Below are 21819 nucleotides of genomic sequence, written 5' to 3' on the forward strand. Positions count from 1 at the left end.
AGCTTCCTCCTAAAGATTTGGAAATTGAACCCTAAAGCTAGATCCCTTGGAAGAATAGCGAGGTACCTCACCCGAGGAACTCATTCATTGTACTATTGAAGCATTGTATTATTTTTTCTCATTCCCATCTTGTATTTGAGGAGTATTTCCTCTTTGAACCCGTTGTTGTAAACTCTCCTCAAGATCTAAGTCCCTCATTTCTCTATAAGAGAGCATTTCTAATAATGATAAAAGCAAAAGTTTGTTGAGGGAGCTTGGGGATTTCCCCTTGGCAGCCCAATCTCCTCATTGGGTAGGAGAATTTATTGGCGATTACTCTTGGTTTTGGATTTGTTAAGTTTCTCTTTCATTTTGTAGGTAGATGCTTTGCCCACTTTGCTTTACTTTCATTTTGTAGGTAGATCCTTTGCCCACTTTGCCCACTTTGCTTTACTTCATTGAGTAGTTTCACTTGCTTCATTGATCATTAACATATGCTAATCTCACTTTGATTTCATCATTTGTGCTTGCCTTACTAATGTGCTAACTTGATTATTGAATGTGGAACTGTATTTTCTATTGAGTTATTTAAGACATTTCACACTTGAAGCATCTCATTTTAAGCACTTGTTTTAACTTTACATCTCACTTACATTTGCAATTTTGTTTTTCTAAAATCTATCTCCAAGCATAAGCTTGGTTGATAGACTTTTAGGAAATATTCTTCAAACTTCCCACGATTTGGTTGATAGACTTTTAGGAAATCTTCTTCAAACTTCCCACGATTTGAGTTTGGAGGAAAGGTAAAACACATGACCTCACAGTTCTCTTGTGTGGCCAAGTCCCTTGTAGGAACAAAGGCATGCGGGTTGTTTTGAAGAACTAGGTGGATATTGTTAATGAAGTCTTAGCTTCTCCACTTAAGTCTTCTTGCAACCACCTCGAGTCCTTACCAAGTTGAAGGAATTGAGAGGAAGTAACACCCTAGAATATTAATAAAATTAACCAAGACTGCTTTACTTCTTACACTTACCTTACCTACAACTTTGGTTCACCTTGCATGTAATTGGTTATCATTTAAGTTTTTTCTCAAATACATACAAGTTGGATTGTGAGCATCTACATTCACTTGCAAGCACTTCACTTGTTTATTTCATTTACATGCTCATATTAAATTTCTTTTGATGTCATTATATCATATTTGAGCAATTTCACTTTCAAGTACAAATTTTGTTCACTTGCAAACTCTATTTCTATTTGGTTGCTTATCTTTCAAAGTTGTATTAATTTCTTTCTATTGTAGTGGTTTCTCTATTCTATTGTACTTGTGTATCTTGAAAGCATCTCCATTTTCGCGAGTATTATCATTTACCTTGGAGTATACTTCCTATTATTTCTTGCAAGTTTATATTTATTGGCACTGGTCTACTTACAATTTTCCTTGCAGGATATCTTGTTGAATCTATTGGATCTATTTACATTGTTGATGTTTATATGCTCATAGATATTTGTACTTGCTAATCAATTTCATTGCTTTTCAAGTTATATTTCAAGTTATTTGAATGGTGAATGCCTAATTGGTTTACTAACTATCTCCTAGAACTTGTTAGTTTTAACAAGCCTTCCTTAGAAATCTTCCTTAAGGTCTACTCCCCTTGGCTTAGCTAGGAGAGCCTAGACAGAGAGAGTTGGGATTAGGTGACAGACCCTTCTCTGAGTGTTGCCACAAACACACCTTGTGGGGTTGAGTATTTTTCCCACAAGTCTTGGGTGTGCAATTTGTGAAGATGACATGGCCTTTGACCTTTTGTTAACTTAATGATTATATTTATTGTTAGTATTTTTATATTTTTACTATTATGTTTATTACACCTTTATTGACCCAGCGCTGGAGAACATGTCTCAAATGAAATGGGGCCCTGGAAACTGAATCCCCAAGTATGCAAAGGAAAAAATGAAGATGTCATGTGCAAAGCAGACTTAAAGGTAAGAGAAGACTAAAGACCATATTACACAGTTGATGGAATGGACAACATCAGACATCACACTGAATTGTAGTGTCCCAGAGATGATTGAAAGACAGTGTGGCACACACTTAGGGAACCTTGAATTCCTGAATGGGAAAGTAAAAATAAACTACAAAAAAAATTGGCATCAGCCTGGATTTTCTTGTGGCGTTCTTACCCAGACAAATTGTGTATCTGGAAGAAGAGGATGAATGCTTGCGGAATCACGACTGGAAGGTCGACCACGACAAAAGCACATTTAAGTTACATAGCTCTAAAAGGTAATCACAAAAAATACAGTACTCAGATCCACAAGATACAACAATATACTGAATGAATATGACATCATAACATAAGAGCCGGTCAGGATGGGAGAAATTATGAAATTTCTATAAGAGATTCTAGATCACATCTGTTGGAGAAAACCAGGGAACAAAAGCCGTTCTTCTCTTGTTCTTGTTTGCACTAGCTGTGTTGGAACCCCTTTGGACTTTGAGCCCTGTTCTACAGACCTATATGCTTAGTAGATAGAAAATATCCTGAAAAGAGGTTAAAAAACAACAACTGTCATCATTTTGTCATCTTTGTCACAGTTATAAGTATTTTAATTTAGATAATGCTAGCCAGGCATTTAGACATTGCAGTTGCTTCATTTCAGTTCAAAGCTTGTCCTCACACCAGACATTGCATTTTATGTTGATTTTTCAATGAGAGTTTGCTTTGTGGCCCTTTAGATGTCTTCGAAAGTTTTCCTCTTTCTGCACTGCTTTTCTAGAAAGTAAATACCTGCTAAATTTGTTGGTACCTGAAACGTTCTGATAGTCCTTATCCACCATGTGCTTCACCATCTGAGCTGTTTGTGTCTTATCTTACTCCTCTATGGTTTTGCACATACAAATATGAGCTTTGCTATTTTTTTGCATGTTTTGATCTGAAGGAGATAAATTCCATCTTTGTTCTCAAGTTGATGATTTTATCGCTGAGTTGCAGGTGTGCTCATTTTGCCATCTATGATGGACATGGAGGGCGTCTGGCTGCAGAGTATGCTCGTGCCCATTTACATGCTAATGTTCTTTCTGCTGGGCTACCTCGTGAGTTGGTGGGTCTGACTGGTTTTTCTTTTTGTTAGCATAAACCCATCTTAACCCCAGATTTATTAAACACCAGGAGGAATAAAAAATACCATGTGCAAACTTCTTGGTGTTTAAAAGATACGGGTTTGAGATGGATGTATGTTTGGTTTTTTTTCTATCTTGGTTGATTTTTTTTAGAGTTAAAGATTGGATATCAAACTTTATACCTTTTATTTTATGAATGTCCATGTACATTACACAGACATCTCTCCCACCTGGGCTGTATAGTGTCTCACTTCTCTTGGTGCAACTAGGCAGTTATAATGACAGGTTTTATGTTTGAGAATTCTTCCCACTAATTTTAGAAATGTTGATGATCTCCTCTGAGTTTAGTTGTCATAATGGCCCTTTATTGTGTAAGAACTGATTTGCTTAAAGATAGCGGATTAGTGTACTTAGTGGTTGACTGGGGAATTGTCATTGTGCCTCTATCATTGGAGAGTGTGAGCTTATTGTTGTTCCTTTCTGCTAAGGCAATTTTCCAATTACAGAAAATCAACTTATAATGACTTTTTTGTTGTACAGTTTGATGGTATGCTCATGGTGTTCAGGAAATACAAAAGATGCAACTTTCTTGTTTTCTGAAAATGCACTAGGAAACATGTTCTCGAAGAAAATGAAATAAAGAAACAAAGAAGGAATTGGTAATAAGAAAAACAGCTTCCTCTGTTTGAAGTGTATAGAAAAATATGGCAGTGCAACAAAACAGTGTGAAGTTGTGAACAGATGTGGATCTTTTCTGTTTGGTCTTGTGTAATGTTTCTTGCTTATGCCAATTTATTCGTTTATTTGGTTTCACTTGTAAACTATATATCTTTCCCTAAATTTCCCTGTTTTGGCATATGGTATTCTCGAGGCATTTTGGAAATGGAAAGGACGGAACTTTCTTGTTTTTTGAAAGATGCACCGGGAAACATTTTTTTGAAGAAAATGAAATAAAGAAACAAAGACAAAATTGATATTAAGAAAAAGAGCTTTCTCTGGTTGACCGTTGAAGCATATAGAAAAACCTGGCAGCGCAACAGAACAGTGTGAACAGTTGTGAATCTTTCTGTTGCTTTGATCTTGTGTGATGTTTCTTGCTTATGCCAATTTATTCCTTTATTTGATTTCACTTGGGAACAATGTATCTTTCAATAATTTTTCCTGTTTTTTAATCTGGTTAAAAAAGATATCTGATAAATTCCTATCACAAAAGCAAATCCATTAAAGAAACACTGATGAGTTTAATAACCAATGTTAGCATAAACAAGAGGCAATGGATATGAAAGAAAAATCATCATATCATAAAAGACATTTAAATAAAGTTTAGGATAAGAGAGGGGATTTAGTGTTGAGGAACCACCATGGGCTTATGAACATGCCTCTGAGCCTTCTAAACCTCTCCTGAATTATCAAATTTTCCTTGGATGTTAGGAGCAGTGTTGATAATATCGGTATCGGGAAAATATCGGCGAGGGTCCAGAAAATATCTTATTGGCAATATCGGCGAAAATATCGGCAAATATCGGCAAGCATAAAAAATGCATAATATATTCATTTTTTAAAGATTTTTAAACATATAAAGCAATAACAACATGAAATAAACACATTGGCACATAAATATGAAGAAAACACTGATATATATGATGTCAAATAGAAATGATACATCAAAGGCGATATGAAATCCTGCTGATCCCTGATAATTTTCCATTCAAGGACTCAAATGTGGAGAACCAATACAAAATAACATCACATATATAAAAGTATCTCATCATCATGAGTTATATGTAGCATAACAAATAAAACTAGCAGCTATCTATCTGAAATCACTGCCCTCTCCCCCTTTTACGGGAAAACATGATGGGCTGTTTGCCAGGCCTGCCCCTAGTAGTAGGAGGCCCTGACGCTGCCTCTGCACCTAATGTCAAATAATGAGTGCTAGGTATGGGGCTATGCTCTCCTATCTCTATAACAGATGGTGTTGATGCTGATGCTCCTGCAGTGTCCTCCTCCTCCTCCTCCTGCTCCTCCTTTGAGTGCTGCTGCTCCTCTGACTCCGAGTCCTCCTCTTGCTGCCCCTGCTCTAATGGATCATTTGCCACTGGCTCTAACCATGAAGGTGACTCCTCCAAGAGGGGCTCCTCAGACTCCACCCTCCACGGAGACAATACATCAATATTGTCTAAGCTAAGTCACATGACACGAGGACACGAGACACGGAGGACACGTAAATACGAGTATTCAATACGAAACGCAACGACCTGGAAACAAGACACGGGGGACACGTTTTATATATATATATATATATATACCGAAATATAGTTTTTTATCCATATTAAATTGCAGGTTGCAGCTTATCTAATCAAATTAAAATATAATTACTTCTCAAAGTTCATAGTTCACTTAAAAAAAATAAATAGAATCAAAATTTACTATTAAGAAATTAGAATGTGATATGCTTGGTCTTGATTCTTGAATATTCAATGTTCATTGTTCATGTACAACTTACAAGCACATAAGAAAATAACTAAAGTCTAATCCTATTGCTTTCCGTTTCCCTCTAGATGTAGACGCTGGTGCTGGTGGAGTTGGCAGAGGAGTTTGCTATGCTCTAGAAGCTGAAGAACTAGAAGTAGGAGCTATAGGAGGTAGACCATGTCCTCTATTGGTGGCAGGGGTAGCCCGGGCAGGTGGTGTCACCTGGAAACATTACAATCTCCCAATCCTGAAATCCTAAAAAACTGATAAGTCTGCTGCATTTTGAATGAAATCTAAAATTCTACTTTCTCCATATGAAATCCAATGAGGCCGGAACCACTCTCAAACATCCTGAGTCATTTCATGGTAATGTTAAAAATTTAAGTAAAAGGATGAAAATGAAGATTAAGGAGAATGTCACTTTTGCTTTAAGAATTTAACATTACCATGAATAGCATATCAATACTAGGGCCTAGAACGCTCAAACCATCCTTGGCAGCAACCACATAGCTCTCCCCTTCCTTCTCCAGCAATCAGAAATGAAAATGATATGAAAAAAAACCAAAATCAGATTTTTATAGGCCATGCAGAAATTTTTTACAGTCACTGGGTGATATTTTCGATCGTCGTGCGATATTTTCCGAAATATCGGCGATATTTCGGAAATCGCGCGATATTTTCAAAAGCCGAAAATATCGCGATATTTTGTCGGCGATATATCGGCTCGCCGAAAATATCGTGATATTTCCGAATATCGCCAATATCTCGGCGATATTATCAACACTGGTTAGGAGTGATGGATCTGCTCACTCTAGGGCCCAGGATTACAAAGCCAGGCCCCTTCGGGCCTGGGTGTTCTCCAGATGACATTATCAGATAGTGCATCGCCCTTGCTACACAGTATGGTTCATGAGCATCTTTCTGAGCACTTTGTTATTAGTAACAAATATTTACAGCTGTCCAGATGATGGATTGGTGTTATCCAGGAACGTAATATGGAAGCACACACCTTTCTTGGCATTACTGTTATGGTGCCCCAGGCATTGACAACTGATCAATGGTGGGTGATGTGATGTTTTGAGAAAGGTGGCATAGGCAAAGTGATTAAAGCATGTCCCTTTTGATCATATGTTCCAGTGTAATCAACATTGTGATGATGACATGATGGTTTATTGGTTATAAGTGTGTACATTAAATAGTCCCCTTTTATTATGTGATTATCATCATCAATTTTACATTTTTTTTCAGCCTTCATAATGCATTATTGGTACATTTGATGGTGGTATTGAGTTCATGAGTGCCCTAGTGGATGTGGCGTGTATATTCACACTGTTCATTTAATTATCATGTCTACTATGGTTATTTAGGGGGTGATGTATCCATGCACACATGTTGATGGTGATTACACATGATTATGGATAGACGGGCCTTCTGCATTGGCACCCTAGCATTTTTGATGACTTTTCACTAGCATTATAATTTATCAGGTGTTGTTGTAATGTTTAAATGAAATGCTACCTGCTTGTGCAAGTAGAGGCAGTTTTATTATTTTGTTATTAATTTTGGCTTGGGGGCACGTTAAAATGTGCAACTGGGGTCAAATTCCACTTTGGACAGCTCATTTGAAGAAGATGATTATTGGATTGAATTCCTCTTTCCGAGAGGACCAAATCTGACCTAAAGATCACTAAATTTGGACAAGGAGAAATATGTTTTTGAAGTCAAGCCCACGCGTGCAATTTGTGAAGGTTGGCTTGGGGTCAAGTTGGACAAATTAACCCTCCTCCAATGCATATAAATAGAAGAGACCTCCATCCTCATTTGGCAAATTCATCACAACAGATTCTTCTCTCTCCTTCATTGATTGGGTCGTACAGATTGAAGGGCAGCCTTTCTTCTTCACATGTGTGAGATTTTTGGAGGCATCTTTGACTGTTTGGTTTGACTTTCTGCAGCAGGACCATTTGACCTTGTTTGACTGAGTTTACTTCATTGGTTTGACTTCATTTGACCACCGAAAAATTCGATCTTGGAAGGCTGAGTTGCTGGGCACAGAAATTGAGGAAATCTGAGCACTTTGACCAGCGTTGACTTCAGGGTTGACTGCTGTTTTGACCACAGAAAATTACTGCAGATGTTCTCTCTTTTTTGACCGAGTTTGACCGCCCTTGACCGAGTTCAAGGAGGACTCTTTTACAGCTGCGTTGACCACTGTTGACTTTCTGGTTAGGGCAGTTTGACTGCTGTTGACAGAGTGCAGAAATTTCTGATTTGACTGGGCTGTTTGTTTGGCATTTGGACAGTGGTATTGGATCATCAAGTTGGCAAGTCAATTTTGTCTTTGACTTTGCATTATTGTACTTTCTCTCTCTGCTGAACATTTGATATTAGATAATAAGAAGAATTGATCAAGGGTTTTCCCCATCTTGAGGTTTTTCCCTGGCTAGAGCCAAATTCTTGTCTTCTCTTGACTTGGATTGTCTTCTGCGTCTATTGTTTATGTTCTATCTACAATTACTGTCAATGTGATTGCTATTGGAAAATAAGTGGAAGTTATCATAGAACATACCATTGTTATCTAAAATTATCATGGTATCAAAGCTTAGGTGAGGACATGCCCAAGCAAGAGAGAAAAGCAATCATTAAGATATCTGTTGGACAAACATTATTGGACAAGTATAGGGTACAAGACTAAGGACAAGCTCAATTACAAATTTGACTATCATGGATGAACGATGAATTAGTACCTCACTTTGGAAGAGCATGAAATATTGGACTATCTACAAGGAAAAGTGGTGGAGCCTCCTTCAAATGCACCTATTGCTGCTAGAATGAAGTATAGAAAATTCGAGGTCAAAGATAAGAAAATTATCACTGACTCCATTCAAAAGATGTTGGCTGCCAGCCAGGGCAAAACCTCTGTCTTAGAGAGGAAAACCCTTCTTGAAATTTCTCTTATTGAAGCTTCTATTGATAAATGCCAAACCCTAGACCCTTGACAAGAGGATCCTCCAAGCACAAGTCAAGCCTTTGTCTTTCTTCTTCCGACACTTCGTTCTTCTTCCGACAACTGATAGCAGCCCTAGTTATGCTTGCACTAGAAGAGATATTTTTCTTTGTTCCTTAGTAGACTCCTTCCCTTATGAAGAGTACCTTATCCCTCTTACAATCGAGCTCTTCCTTGAGATATAGTTGCAAGTCTGATGTAACAACAGTGTGGCCCTATTTCTTCACACGTGTGAGGGATTCCTTCAAGAAACTGATGCTAGATTGCTCTCCTTCCTTCGCTTGTGTGGTCTTCTTCTTCGCTTGAGTGAGAGGCCTAATAGGCACTCCTTTCTTAGCCCAACCAATGAACTTTTATGACTGTAATAGGAGGGTTGACAGCAGAGAGAGCCTCCTTTTCTTCGCACATGTGACTGTAATAGGCCCTAAGACAACCCTATTAACTTCGATTTTCTTCCTTCCTTCTTCGCTGCACTAGAGGCTCCTTCTTTGTCGTTTTTTGTACCCTATACTTGTCCTTTTCCTTAAGTGATTTCAGAGGTGAATTGCGTTGCTTTGGATGGTTGGAATGATCCTTATATATAGAGGTCTGCTCCTTCTTTAGGCCGACTTGACTTGGAGGTATTTCTTGCACTCTCATGGAGGAGGCTTGTGACTTGGCTTGGAGGTATTTATTGGACTCTCATACATAAATATACATGGTGTAACATGCCCTTAAGGGTTTTCAACATTTCTTTTGACTCTTTGACTTCCCTATAGCACTTTGACATGTGCTAGACCTATGCAATGAGCAAGAAACACATTGATATAAATAACAAAAATAATATTTCTTTTCTTTTATAAATACAAAGATCAAAATTACATTTATGAAGACCGAACCTAGTTACACTTTCTTCAACATTCAGCGCATGCGAAGAGGGAGAATGATGTTGATCCAAGGAGGCAGGGTCAAGGATCTAAGAAGGGATTCAAAGGAACAGGCAAAGGAAGATGTTACAATTGCAATAGGTTCGACCACTATGCTAGAGAGTGTCCTCACAAGAAAAATTCTCCAAGGGATGACAATAGCAACAACAACAATTACAAAAGCAATGGAAATCAAAGGAACAACAAGTTTAACAACAATGGAAAGAGGAAAGAAGGAAATAGTCGACCTTCTAGGAGGACACGAAATGCCAGGTATGATGAAAGTAATGTTGTAGAAAAACAAGATGAGTTCTATCTTATTTTTGCTCTATCTACTGCCTCCCCTCCAAATACTTTGGATCGTTGGCTAATTGATAATAGAGCCTCAATGCATTTCATTGAATACAAGGAGGCCCTCTCAAATTTAGTTGAGAAGAAAACTAATCTAAAGATCATACTTGGAGAGAATGCTACCTATCTCGTGAAAGGGATAGGAACTGTCACTCTTCACTTGAATTATGGTCCAACTATACAACTACAAGAAGTGTTGTATGTGTCCGATTTCTGCGATGGAAGACAAAGGCTTCAAGGTAGCATTCATTGATCGAAAGGTACCTATTTGGCATAGAAACCCTAAAGATGCTTTTACTCTTCGATTTAGGGTTGATGGTCTCTATCAAGTTGGTGGAAGGCCTTTGGGAGTTTTGGCAAGTGATATTTCTCTTTAACGCGAGCTTTGGCAAGTGAGAAAGTAGTTTTGGACACATTATAAAAGGCCTTAAATCATCATTCTTTGAATTCCGAACTTCAGTAACACTATATGGTTGATCAAATTGTTTGAAGTTTCTTTTGAAAGGTTAGGAGCAATCTCTATCATAAGCAATGAAAACAAGTAGTCCGTCTTATTAAAGACCCTATGAACCTAGTTAAAAGGCTTGAAGAGAAGCTACTACTATCCTAAAGAGGAGCCGAGTCTCCTATACTGAAGTTCTATGCATAAATATATTTTGAAAGACTGCAATCCATGAAAGGAAAGGGAGATGAGAACTCCTCTAATTCTGAATCTAAGTATACTCAGAAGCAACCGTCACATCAAAGGACCTGTGCATGTAAATTTACTCTAAGCCAAATTGTTCACCTTGGAGACAATTGTTCTACTTGTAGTATAAAAGATGAACTTGAAAGATCCACAGTCCAAGCCTAGATGACAGAAAAATGAGCCGACTTGTGGAACTTCTTCATCCGGCATAGAAAGCATTCAACATGTCTTCATTCTGCAAGAAAAAGGTAATAATCTCTATGGTATGTAAGTGTTGAGGTACATATATCTTGCTTCTTTTCCAAAAATTGGTTGCGAGTATGACAAATACTAATAATTTCTAGGCATAATACATATGACAGTCACCCTCTCATGTACTTGTTCCCTCTTTAAAGAAATCCTATCTCACAATTTTCTAGGGTTTACAATCAGTGTATGGCATATGACGATTCTTGGCTAGAAACTCTCTCTAGATTCTAGATAACCATCACAACATTGTACTTGCATATTTTTGGTTGTACTTGTCAAGAAATGTTGCAGGGACATATTAAGATTGGTGACTTGGTAAAATCCTTAAAAGCACAAATTGACAATTAAGGAGGTGATCTATGAAAATGCTATCATATTTAAGGAGTCCTTTAATTAAGGAAAACATACCAGGTTTGTAAAAGGAGTAACTCAAGGTATGTATAATTTATAATAATTCTTATTCATATTACAAGGTAGTGTCATTTAAAAAGTTTGTTCTACATTACTAACTCTTTCATGTCTAGGTTTTTGAATCATGAGGATTCTTGTTTGGGTGATTAATCTTCAAATTGAATCTACCTTTTTATCTCTTGTTGTTTTGCTCACTTTGGTGAAACCCTAACCTTTAGGGTTCACTGTGAAACCCTAGCCTTTCAATGCTAAGGGTATGTTGATATTAATATTGAAACCCTAGTCTACTTAAGGGTTATTGATGAAGTCTAGAACATATGATGAAATCCTATTCTTTTGAAGTTTAGGGTTTGTATAATGTCTTGATAAAAATCCTAGCCCTTTAAGGTTTGTTGTTAATGTCTAAATTATGAAACCTTAGATTTTTAGGGTTTGGTAAATTAGGGTTTATGAATAAAACCCTTGCAATAATCTTAGTAAGTTCCCAGGAATGAATCCCTAGGTGTATATTTGACTGTATGATCAAAACCCAAGCTTGGCCAAAATTGTCTTGATTTAGGGTTCATCTAGCAAAGATTGATATTCTAGGATATGATGATATTATTTTCAATATGATTTAGCTTTGATGATAAAATCTATGGTTTGCAACAAACCTTAGTAGAAGTTTGACATGTAAAAACATATTATTGAAACCTTAGATGTATAGTAGGATTGTTATTTGATTGAATTGTTGATATCTAAGGTATTGTGTCTCGAAGATGGAGTCTAGGGTTTATGACAAAACCCTAGCAAGAAGTTGAAGTCTAGTATATAAAAAGATGTAACCTTTGCTGATTATAAACCTAACTAGGTTTAGGAATTTTATGTCTAAAGTTTGAATGCTTTAATGCTTCCATTGTAATGGCATGATTTTGATTAACTACATGCTTTCGTATATTTGTATTTGGTTGTACTTGCTATTAAGGTTTTGCAGGTACATGATCTTCAATTGAAGATGTTCATGATGAAGGAAGCTATAAGAATGATGATGATCAAGATGACCTTAATGCCATGAAAAAGAATGAAGTATTGAAAGGTTGAAGTTTCTCTAATGTTATAAAAGAAGGAAGCTGTTGATCTCCCTAAGTTGAGAGGGAGCTTGGATAGAAGAAAAGGTATATCTCCCCAGTTGAGAGGGAGGGCATATTATGACAGTCATAATGAATACCTCGAAGAAAGAATGAATAAAAGAACTACAAATGGATGTTCGTGAAAAAGACTTGAGAAATATTGAAACTGTATTTAGTGTTGTTGAAGAAGTGAAAGAAGAAAGCTTTTGACAAGATGTATTTGGATAACTTGATGATGATATAAGCAACATCCGAATGATTGAGGACCTCAAATATTTGTGTTTACTTGAATATATCTTTAAAGGTTTATTACTGATTGGGGTTGTGATTGTGCATGATCTTTCTGTAAAGAGGTTGAATGTTTGAAGAATGCTTGGGGCGACAGATATATATCTGATTTAGATTATAAGGAGAGATGTAGCATCTTATGGCAAGATGCTTGGGAGGACATCTGGCTGGCCTATGTGTTGATGTCTAGATCCCGAAGTAGGGAGGGTGGCGTTTGTCATGGAGCTCTGATCTTGGATATCCACCTAGATCCCTGGGTTGGTGGTAGTGCTTAAAAAACTGATGGTACCTAGAGTGGCTAAAGCTTGAGTCCACCTTAGTCCCACCTGTTTAGAGTAACTTGGTCAGTTATCTAATCTGTAGCACTGCGTGTGCTAGAACTCTTCGTAGTTCATATCATTTTGTGATCTTCCATGTACCTCTATGTGTATGTAATTATGAATACCTCCCTAGTTAAGAGGGAGTGTTGAAGAATGTAACTAGTGTCAATCTTCATAATTGAATTCGAGTCATGTATCTATCAAAAGAAAGAAAAGAAAAAATATTTATAAAAGGAAATTTTTATTGACTTACTAAAGCATGGGTTTCATGCTTGGGTAAATGGTCGATATGTCAAAGCACCCATTCAGTGCTCTAGGATTCTTTTATTGAGTCAAAGTCAAAGTTTTATGTAAAAGACCCTTTTTAGGCCTCATTATGTCAAAGAAATAAATTTAATTTATCATGTCAAACCCTCCATCCATCAAGTCGGCCTCAAATTGGTTCCAACATAAGTCAACCTCTACTATTATTCATGTTGACTCAATCTATAGGCAGAAATATCTATAAATACCCATGTGAACTCGAACCAATTATAGAGCAGTCAAGGAAGTGTAGATGGATTACAGGACAACGAAGTTAAGTATTACAAGACAATGAAATATTACAGGACAACAAAGTGAAGTATTATAAGACAATGAAGTGTTGGCTGTCATATTATTGCAACACAACGAAGTATTGGGTGTCATGTTATTGCAGGACAACGAAGTATTGGGTGTCATGTTATTACAAGACAACAAAGTATTGGATGTCTATAGGCATCATGTCATTGCAGGATCAATGTATTGGGTGACTTCAAGATTGAGGCAATATGTTATTGCAGAACCAAAGTATTAGGAAACTACAGGACCAAAGCTCTCTATAATCACAAGACCAAAATTCTATATGAATGCAAGAAGCCAAGGTTACATGAAGAAGGACAAGCATCTTGATGAACTACTTGTCGTTGACTTATGTAGAAATGGACTAGCAGATGTGTTGTCTCTGCACAAGTATGACTTGATGGATGGAAGGTGTTCTTGGTAAATTAGGGTCTTGGTCATCTCAACTTGATTTGAATCTATTGGAAGATTTTGACTGAGTTTTCCCCTTCCTAGGGGTTTTTCCCTGGCTGAGTGCCTACATCTGATGTTCCTCTTTTTATGTCTGTGATCTTCATTTGTTTTTGGCATTTGTCTTGATGATGGAAAGAACACTAATAAAATAATATCACAAGAATTTGTCAATCTAAGAGAAATCATTTAATAAACCCTAACCTAATCACTGCCCTAGATTTCTCAACATCGTTCCTACAAGGGGACAAATCCACCTTCATAATTGCAGGGTTACACACTTTACCTTACTTTGTACCAAATGGAAGAAATTTTCAAGGAAAACTTTGTCCTATTATGTCTATACAACCAAGCTTATGCTTGGAGGTGAGTTTTAAATGTGCAAGTCTAAACTAGAATGCCTAAATGAAATGCTTGAATGCTATTGTTTCCCAAGGGAGTGTAATGAGAGAAATTTTTTCAAGTATCCAATGTCTCTTAATGGGAACAGTGAATGGAAATTAAAATCAACTCATAAGCTTTGAAAAAGTAAATTGCATGTGAATATAAGCTTCACAAGTTGCCCAAAATTAAGTAAATGTTAACTTTGAAAATTTTCTCCAAGTAAATGAAAATGCTTCAAAAGGATTTATGTGATTAAGATGACATTCAAGCACAAGTTTGACATAAAAATAGTGAAGCATGTATCAACAAAACATGTGAAGCAAATGCTGTTGATTGGGGGTAGCATCGGATGTGCTCTAGCCATGAAAATTGGTGGAGAGGCTAAAGCACACGAGATTTCCAAGACCCAGAAATGGTTTGGGGAAATTCCACCTGGTTAGAGAAATATTAAAATAATTAATATTTTTAATGGAGTTCCTAAGTCTAAACTTAGGAAATTTAAAATATTAATGGATATTAATATAAAACTGGGTGAGAATGTTTTAAATGACATGGATCAAACCAAATCTAGTCTTAGCCGTTGATTAGGGACTTAATCTCGGCCGTTGAAGACTCAATAGAAAAAGTATAAGAGGAGGCTTGAGGGTCAGTTGGAGATACACTAAGATTGATCAATCAGTTCGATTTTCTGGAGTGGGGTTTGCTGAGAAAATTCGAACAAGTGATCTGAGTTGCAGCGAGGGGCAGTGAGTACATAGCAGAGAGGCAGAGATAGTGCCAGAGGGCCAGCGCAGTGATTGAGGAGGCTACGTAGAGCCAGCAAGAGCCACACAGAGGCAGCTAGAGACTGTGTAGAGGCTAGTAGGGCCTACGTGGGTGACGCAGAAGGCCAGAGAGCTGACGCAGAGAGGCAGAGGGCTAACGTAGGGGGTTCTAGAGCTACGTAGAGGCTAGCAGGGCTGACGCAGAGCCTTGGAGAAGCGCTGGAAGGATTTTCGTGGGGCAGACTTGTTGAATATCTGCTTCCGAGGAGAGGTATTAATTCCAGATAGAAATCTTGTTGGGTGAGCCAGTTTGGCACCCTAGTTGTACTCAAGAAAGCTGCTTAATAATAAAACCCTCATAACTGCTGCACCGGTTTTTCCAAGTCGGTTTTTTCCGGGGACGATTGTCCAAAAATAACATTGTCCCTTAAGTGTTTGTCTATTATTTCAGTTGATGATCTGTAGATGAGTTGAGACTACAATTGTGTCTATTTTTAGTATTTATATGGTTAAATAACTTGTTAAGGAATAAACAAGTAGGTGAAATATACCAGATAATGCAGGAAGAATTTTTGATGTGTTAGACTTAGAAATTCTAACATGGTATCAGAGCGTTGCAGATCACAGGAGGACTGAAGGCACCAACAATATCAAAAATTTGCAGTAGTAGCAGTTGTCCTGAGAGACAGAGTTGCTCCTAGGCAGAAGGAAGTAGAGAAGGAGTGATGTAGAGAGTTTGCGTCATCATTTCGAGCTAGAGAGAGGGCCAATGCATAGGAAATGAGAGGCAAAAGAGGCTCATGAGAGCCACGCCGTCCTACTCAGCCAGGTAGGCTTGATGTAGTTGGCCAAAGGAGCGATTCAGCCTTGCTGGGATTGCGCAGAGCTAAGAGGCTCAGTTTCTTCAACTGTTGGGGCCTAGGGAGCTGTGGGCAAATTGTGGATTGTGACGCTGGTGGGGTGCTGTTGCTGCTGAAGCAGAACAGTACCTAACGGGACAAAACCAAGGTAGAGGGAGTCGCTGCCTTGAGGGATTTCTAGCCAAGAAATCCAGATACGAGTTACAATTGCAAAGAGGATTGGAGAGGAGCAGATCGACAGTTGGCGGGAAGATTTCCAGCAGGGAAATCGAGACTCAGAGCCTAGAGGGAGTCTAGGAGAGAACTTCCAAGAGGGAAGTCGAGACTCAGAGGGAGTCTAGAAGAAGAGCGGAGATGGCAATGAATAGACTGAGGGATCAGGACAGGTTGGATGGGGCCTCCAACTTTGTCATCTGGAAGGCCAGGATCCTGTCTGTTCTGGATAGACATCGCATCAAGGGCTTCACCTTGAGAACCATGGCTATCCCAGTTGACCCAACTGATAATGAAAGGTATGAGGATGCAATGGTGAAGGCAACTTGCATAATCCTTGATGGGGTCAAGGATCATGTAGTACAACATATTGCCGAGTAGAACACGACAAAGGAGATGCGGGATACCTTGACGACATTGTATCAGGGCACTTCCGTGCAGAGGAAGATGCTGTTGGAGAATCAATTGTGGTCGTATCAGATGCAGAAGGGGGAGCAGATAGATCTATACCTTAGCAGGTTGCAAGAGATTCGAGACCAACTTACTTCCATAGGGGCCACGTCAGATCAGGAGTTCATGGTGAGGACCGCCCTGAATGCAGTCTCCGAGGATTGGGAGACATTTGTCCAAAGTATTTTGGGCAGAGCTACTCTTCCAGGATGGGAAGAAATGTGGGTAGCTCTTCACCAAGAAGAGATCAGACGGCTGACCAAGGTAGGGAGTAGCAACAAAGGAGGTCGAATCAAGAAAGAGGAGGAGGATGCGGCTCTGGCATTTGCGGGACAGCATGGGAAGAGGAAGAAGGACATCTCCAAGGTAAAGTGCTTCCAGTGTTTTTAAAACCGGAACCGGTGATCGGACCGGTCCACCTAATGAACCGGTTTACCAACCGGAACCGGTCTAACCGGGACTGGTTTGGTCTAAACGAACCGGTTTTAGAAAAATACATTAAATAATTATTTTTTAATGAAAAAAACTATTTTTAAGATTTAAAAGCATGATTCCAAGCCAATAGAGACAAAATATGCAAAGATTGCTCATTTATATACCATGTAAAGGTGAATATATCAAAATGGCACCGAGTGCAATACATATCATCGACAAAATACATAAGCAATGAGGCTCTAAACCACTAAGAAGATATTAATATCACAAGTAAATTTCATCTAAGGAAAATGTTAGGTTTAATATGTTGCCCTAACCATTTTCCAACATGGTATCAAAGCTATGGTTTGTATCCTTGGTAGCTGGAAATATCACTATTTCATCTGTAGCTTGATCATTTGGAGATCAAGTATAACAAGACTAGCAAGAAGCTTATACAAAAGAAGAGAACCAAATGACAGACAAAAAGTCTGCCCCTAAATTAAAATAGGTCTGCATAGAGGTCCAAAGTCTGAGGTGTTTCAGAGACACGAGAATCATAGAGGTTCAAAGTCTGGTGTATTTCAGAGACCCAAGAATCACAAAGATCCAAAGTCCGGAGTATTACAGAAACCCAAGAATCACAGTAACTTCGTATAGAAGTCCGAAGATTGTAGGCCTAATAACATTGCAGAGGTACAAAATCTTCCTTGGTTAATAGAGGTCCGAAACTATAATGATACTAAAGAAGGTCTGAAGATTTCAGTGGATTACAAAGGTCTGAATTACAATGGTATTTCAATTTTCCCGAATTGCAGTGATATTTTAAGAACTTAGAAAATTGTAGTAAGGTTTGAGAGATGAAGTATCTAGAACATGTATCATTCCTATTGATAAAGTCATGAAAATCATAACCCCTAAACCACTAATCCACTAAACAATTGCGTTTTTTGTCATGTTTCAGTGGGCTGTCCATAAACCGGCCGGTTTAGGACAAAACCGGCCGGTTAGCAATAAACCGGCCGGTTTTGACCTAAACCGGCCGGTTTTTACCGGTTAGGTCAATTTTCCGGGCACATGGGGCTTCTAACCGGGTTTTTTCACCGGTTCTGACCGGTGAGCCTCCCAACCGGCCGGTTAGGCCGGTAACCGGTTGGACCGGAACGGTTTTTAAAACTATGGCTGGGTCATTATGCAACTCAATGTCCCGGGAAGAAGAATAAGGGAGAGGCTTTTGACTCCAAGGTAGCTCCAACTAAGGCTAAGGAAGAAGTCGAGACGGATGACGACTGTGCCATGAGTGCTCATGCACCTCTAGAGAAGAGGTGGGGCGACATCGAGCTATAGTCAGGAGGACTATAGAAGATGAGGGGCATGGTCCTTGAGGTACCCAAACTCTTGGATCATATCCGGCTATGGGAGCCCCGAGTGACAGTAGCAGGATGACGGATGTCGGTAGAAGCAAGATGCGGATGGAGCTACAAGGCAATGCTAGTGTGTAAAGGTCTGTAGCAATGCAATGGGGGTTGCAGCAGTGCAAGAGGCACATAGATGGTTGCAGTAGTGCAGAAAGGCACAAAAGTGTTTGCAGTAGTGCGAGAGGCGCAAAGGCAACAGAGGGAGCACAGGATAGTAGGAGAGGTGGCTTCAACATCAGGGGGCTTCCAGACCAACAAGGATGTCTGTAGTTGGGTAGATCAGTTACTTACTTCCCGGTAACTGAGTTGCAGTGCAACAATTAGTAGTGGTAGTGCTATGGGCAGCACGATGCAACATGTTGAGAGAGAGCTGTAGTGCCGATGCAGTGTTGGGAGAAAGGACCAGCGACGGCATGAATGCAGAGGGAGCTGCAATACAGATGTAGCAGTGGCAGTGGAAGAGCCATGGGCAACAGTACAGGAAGCATCAGTGCAGAGGATGTTGGGCAGCAGGCCAAGCATCAACATAGGTATCGATGCCGGATGATCAGTGTGATATTTAGTGGTGGAGCATTACTAGGCACATTCGTCGCTAAGAGGGAGTGTTGATTTGGGGTAGCATCGGATGTGCTCTAGCCATGAAAATTGGTGGAGAGGCTAAAGCACATGAGATCTCCAAGTCCAAGAAATGGTTTGGGGAAATTGCACTCGGTTAGAGAGATATTAAAATAATTAATATTTTTAATAGAGTTTCTAAGTCTAAAATTAGGAAAATTAAAATATTAATGGGTATTAATATAAAACTGGGTGAGAATGTTCTAAATGATATGGATCAAGCCAAATCTAATCTTAGTTGTTGATTAGGGACTTAATTGCGGCCATTGAAGACTCAACAGGAAAAGTATAAGAGGAGGCTTGATGGTCAGTTGGAGATACACCAAGATTGATCAGTCAATTTGATTTTCTGGAGCAGGGTTTGCTGAGAAAATTCGAACAAGTGATCTGAGTTGCAGCGAGGGGCAGTGAGTACATAGCAGAGAGGTAGAGATAGTGCCAGAGGGCTAGTGCAGTGATTGAGGAGGCTGCGCAGAGCCAGCAGGAGCCACACAGAGGCAAATAGAGACTACGCAGAGGCTAGCAGGGCCTGTGTGGGTGACGTAGAAGGCCAGAGAGCTGACGCAGAGAGGCAGAGGGCTGACGCAGGGGGTTCCAGAGTTATGTAGAGGCTAGCAGGGCTGACTCAGAGCTTTGGAGAAGTGCTGGAAGGATTTTCGTGGGGCAGACTTGCTGAATATCTGCTTCTGAGGAGAGGTATTACTGCGAGATAGAAATCTCTGTTGGGTGAGCCAGTTTGGCACCCTAGTTGTACTCAAGAAAGCTGCTTAATAATAAAACCCTCAGAACTGCTGCACCGGTTTTCCCAATTCAGGTTTTTCCGGGGATGATTGTCCAAAAATAATAGTGTCCCTTGTGTGTTTGTCTATTATTTCAGTTGATGATCTGTAGATGAGTTGAGACTGCATTTGTGTTTATTTTCAGTATTTATATGGTTAAATAACTTGTTAAGGAATAAACAAGTAGGTGAAATAAACTAGATAATGCAGGAAGAATTTCTGATGTGTTAGACTTTGAAATTCCAACAAATGCTAAGTGAATGTAACTAGACTAATCAAAATTGTCAATGTGAAATGCTTGCTTGTGACATGTTGTAGCGAATAAAATGAGTTGCCCAAAAAGATTTGTAAATTTTGTAGCTTCAACAACCATGAAAGTTAATTGCCCAACACAAGAGATCTAACAAATGAGGTAAGCAAAATTGATTGCGAAAAAAGAGTTAAGATGTTGTGAGTGCTATGTGTTGAAATTATGATTTAAATCATGCACAAGTTAGATTAGATTAACAAGAGCAAAATCATGCAAATAAGTTAGAAACTAAGCTAAGAAAGTCAATCCACCTAAAAAAGAAGTCCTCCCTCTAAATAAGGAGGCGGGATGCCTGGGGATAATTCCCAAGCTCCCTCATAAGAAAATAAATCTTTATTGAAGAGAAAATTACAAAGTTGAGCTTCCTTTATATGTGAGACAAAGGCTTCAAGATTTGGGAATTTTTTCCAATAAAATTTAATTTCTAGTTACTAGGATCCTTCCTTTAGGAAATAGGGACAACATTCTGCAAAGGGGAGATGGCTACAAGATTCCAATGATCCTTTCTATTGAATTGGAAACAAATTTCTGAATTCTGTCCCAAAAATTTCAACCTTCAATAATCACGAAAAATGTGCAAGGAGGAGAGGGTAAGTCTCCCTCAAGCCCAGGATTTTGCTTGAGATAAATGGGAGCCTTTAGGAACTTTTGGACAGCAACAAATGAGGCTGCAAACACCGACAAAAAGAGTTGCAAATAGTCACAAGAGGGCTGCAAATACTATGCCAATATGTCCTGCAAAAAGTGTGTTAGATGTCTCAAATGGATGTTCCTTCAAGCTGCCATAAAATGAGTTAGTATTACTGCAAAACAAATCAAAAGTTAGATAAAAAATTCAATCAAGAATGAAATATATATACAATATAATCTACAAAGGCTAGGCTAAAGAGTATGAGTAAACTCTCCTCTTTGCTTAGCCATGATTTAGCTCTAAGATAACAAAATGATATCAATGTAGCACAATATTTTTTAAAAGAAATGATTTTAAATTTGAGAGTAACTTGGCTTGTATACAAGCTATGGCTAGCACCCCTGCAATACAATGTGTAATATTAGACTATGAGGCTCAAAGAACAAATGAAAGTTCCTTCATAAACATATCAAGAGTTGGTTGGTCTCTCCAAAGACTTCCCCTCACGCTTGATCTTTGATCCAACTAAAGATTTCCTTTCTACAAAACTCAATCAAAAGATTAGCTCCACATATAGATTTAAAAAAATATGCAATGAAAAGGAGGCCTAGAGATTTATGTGAAATCTACTAGGACTATCTAAATCTAGAGCACAATTTCTAAATCATGTATTGATGCAAGATAGCTCTACATCAAAACATCTCCTAAAAGTATATGGAAGCATAAAATAATTAGCACATATAGAAGGAAAATAAACACAAGATCATACCATGCTCCAAGAAGGAAGAACTTCTCATGAATGAAACCCCAAAGTCTTTATTGATATTTGAAAGTGTACAAAGTAGCAACGCTTCCGCAAGCACAATAGCTAGTATCAAGAATACATAATGAGAGCCCAAAGCTCACTTAAATAAGAGAAATGGGAGCAAATTCCAATGAAGAAAACAATGTGACATGTGGAGATGGAGAAGATCCCAAGATGAGCAACTCGAATTCCAAGTGTAGAGTAGTTGTGACACATGTGA

The 21819-nt window shown here is 38.6% G+C and overlaps 1 protein-coding gene across 6 annotated transcripts in view; it reads left to right on the forward strand.

Annotated features, from left to right (window-relative positions):
• Positions 1–21819, forward strand: part of LOC149231065 (Protein phosphatase 2C family protein) — a 434498-nt gene that overhangs the window by 94764 nt on the left and 317915 nt on the right. For 5 of the 6 annotated variants that reach the window (XM_089379111.1, XM_089379109.1, XM_089379108.1 and 2 more), the window contains one exon: positions 2976–3084. In XM_089379111.1, the coding sequence (XP_089235237.1) occupies positions 2976–3084 (109 nt within the window). The remainder of the gene's footprint in view (positions 1–2975; positions 3085–21819) is intronic. The other variant, XM_089379112.1, reaches the window with a different exon arrangement.

The sequence above is a fragment of the Pinus tabuliformis genome, chromosome J (assembly GCF_031772625.1).
Source record: "Pinus tabuliformis cultivar Carrire ecotype Pingquan chromosome J, CPIR1, whole genome shotgun sequence".
In the NCBI taxonomy this organism is placed as follows: Eukaryota; Viridiplantae; Streptophyta; class Pinopsida; order Pinales; family Pinaceae; genus Pinus; species Pinus tabuliformis.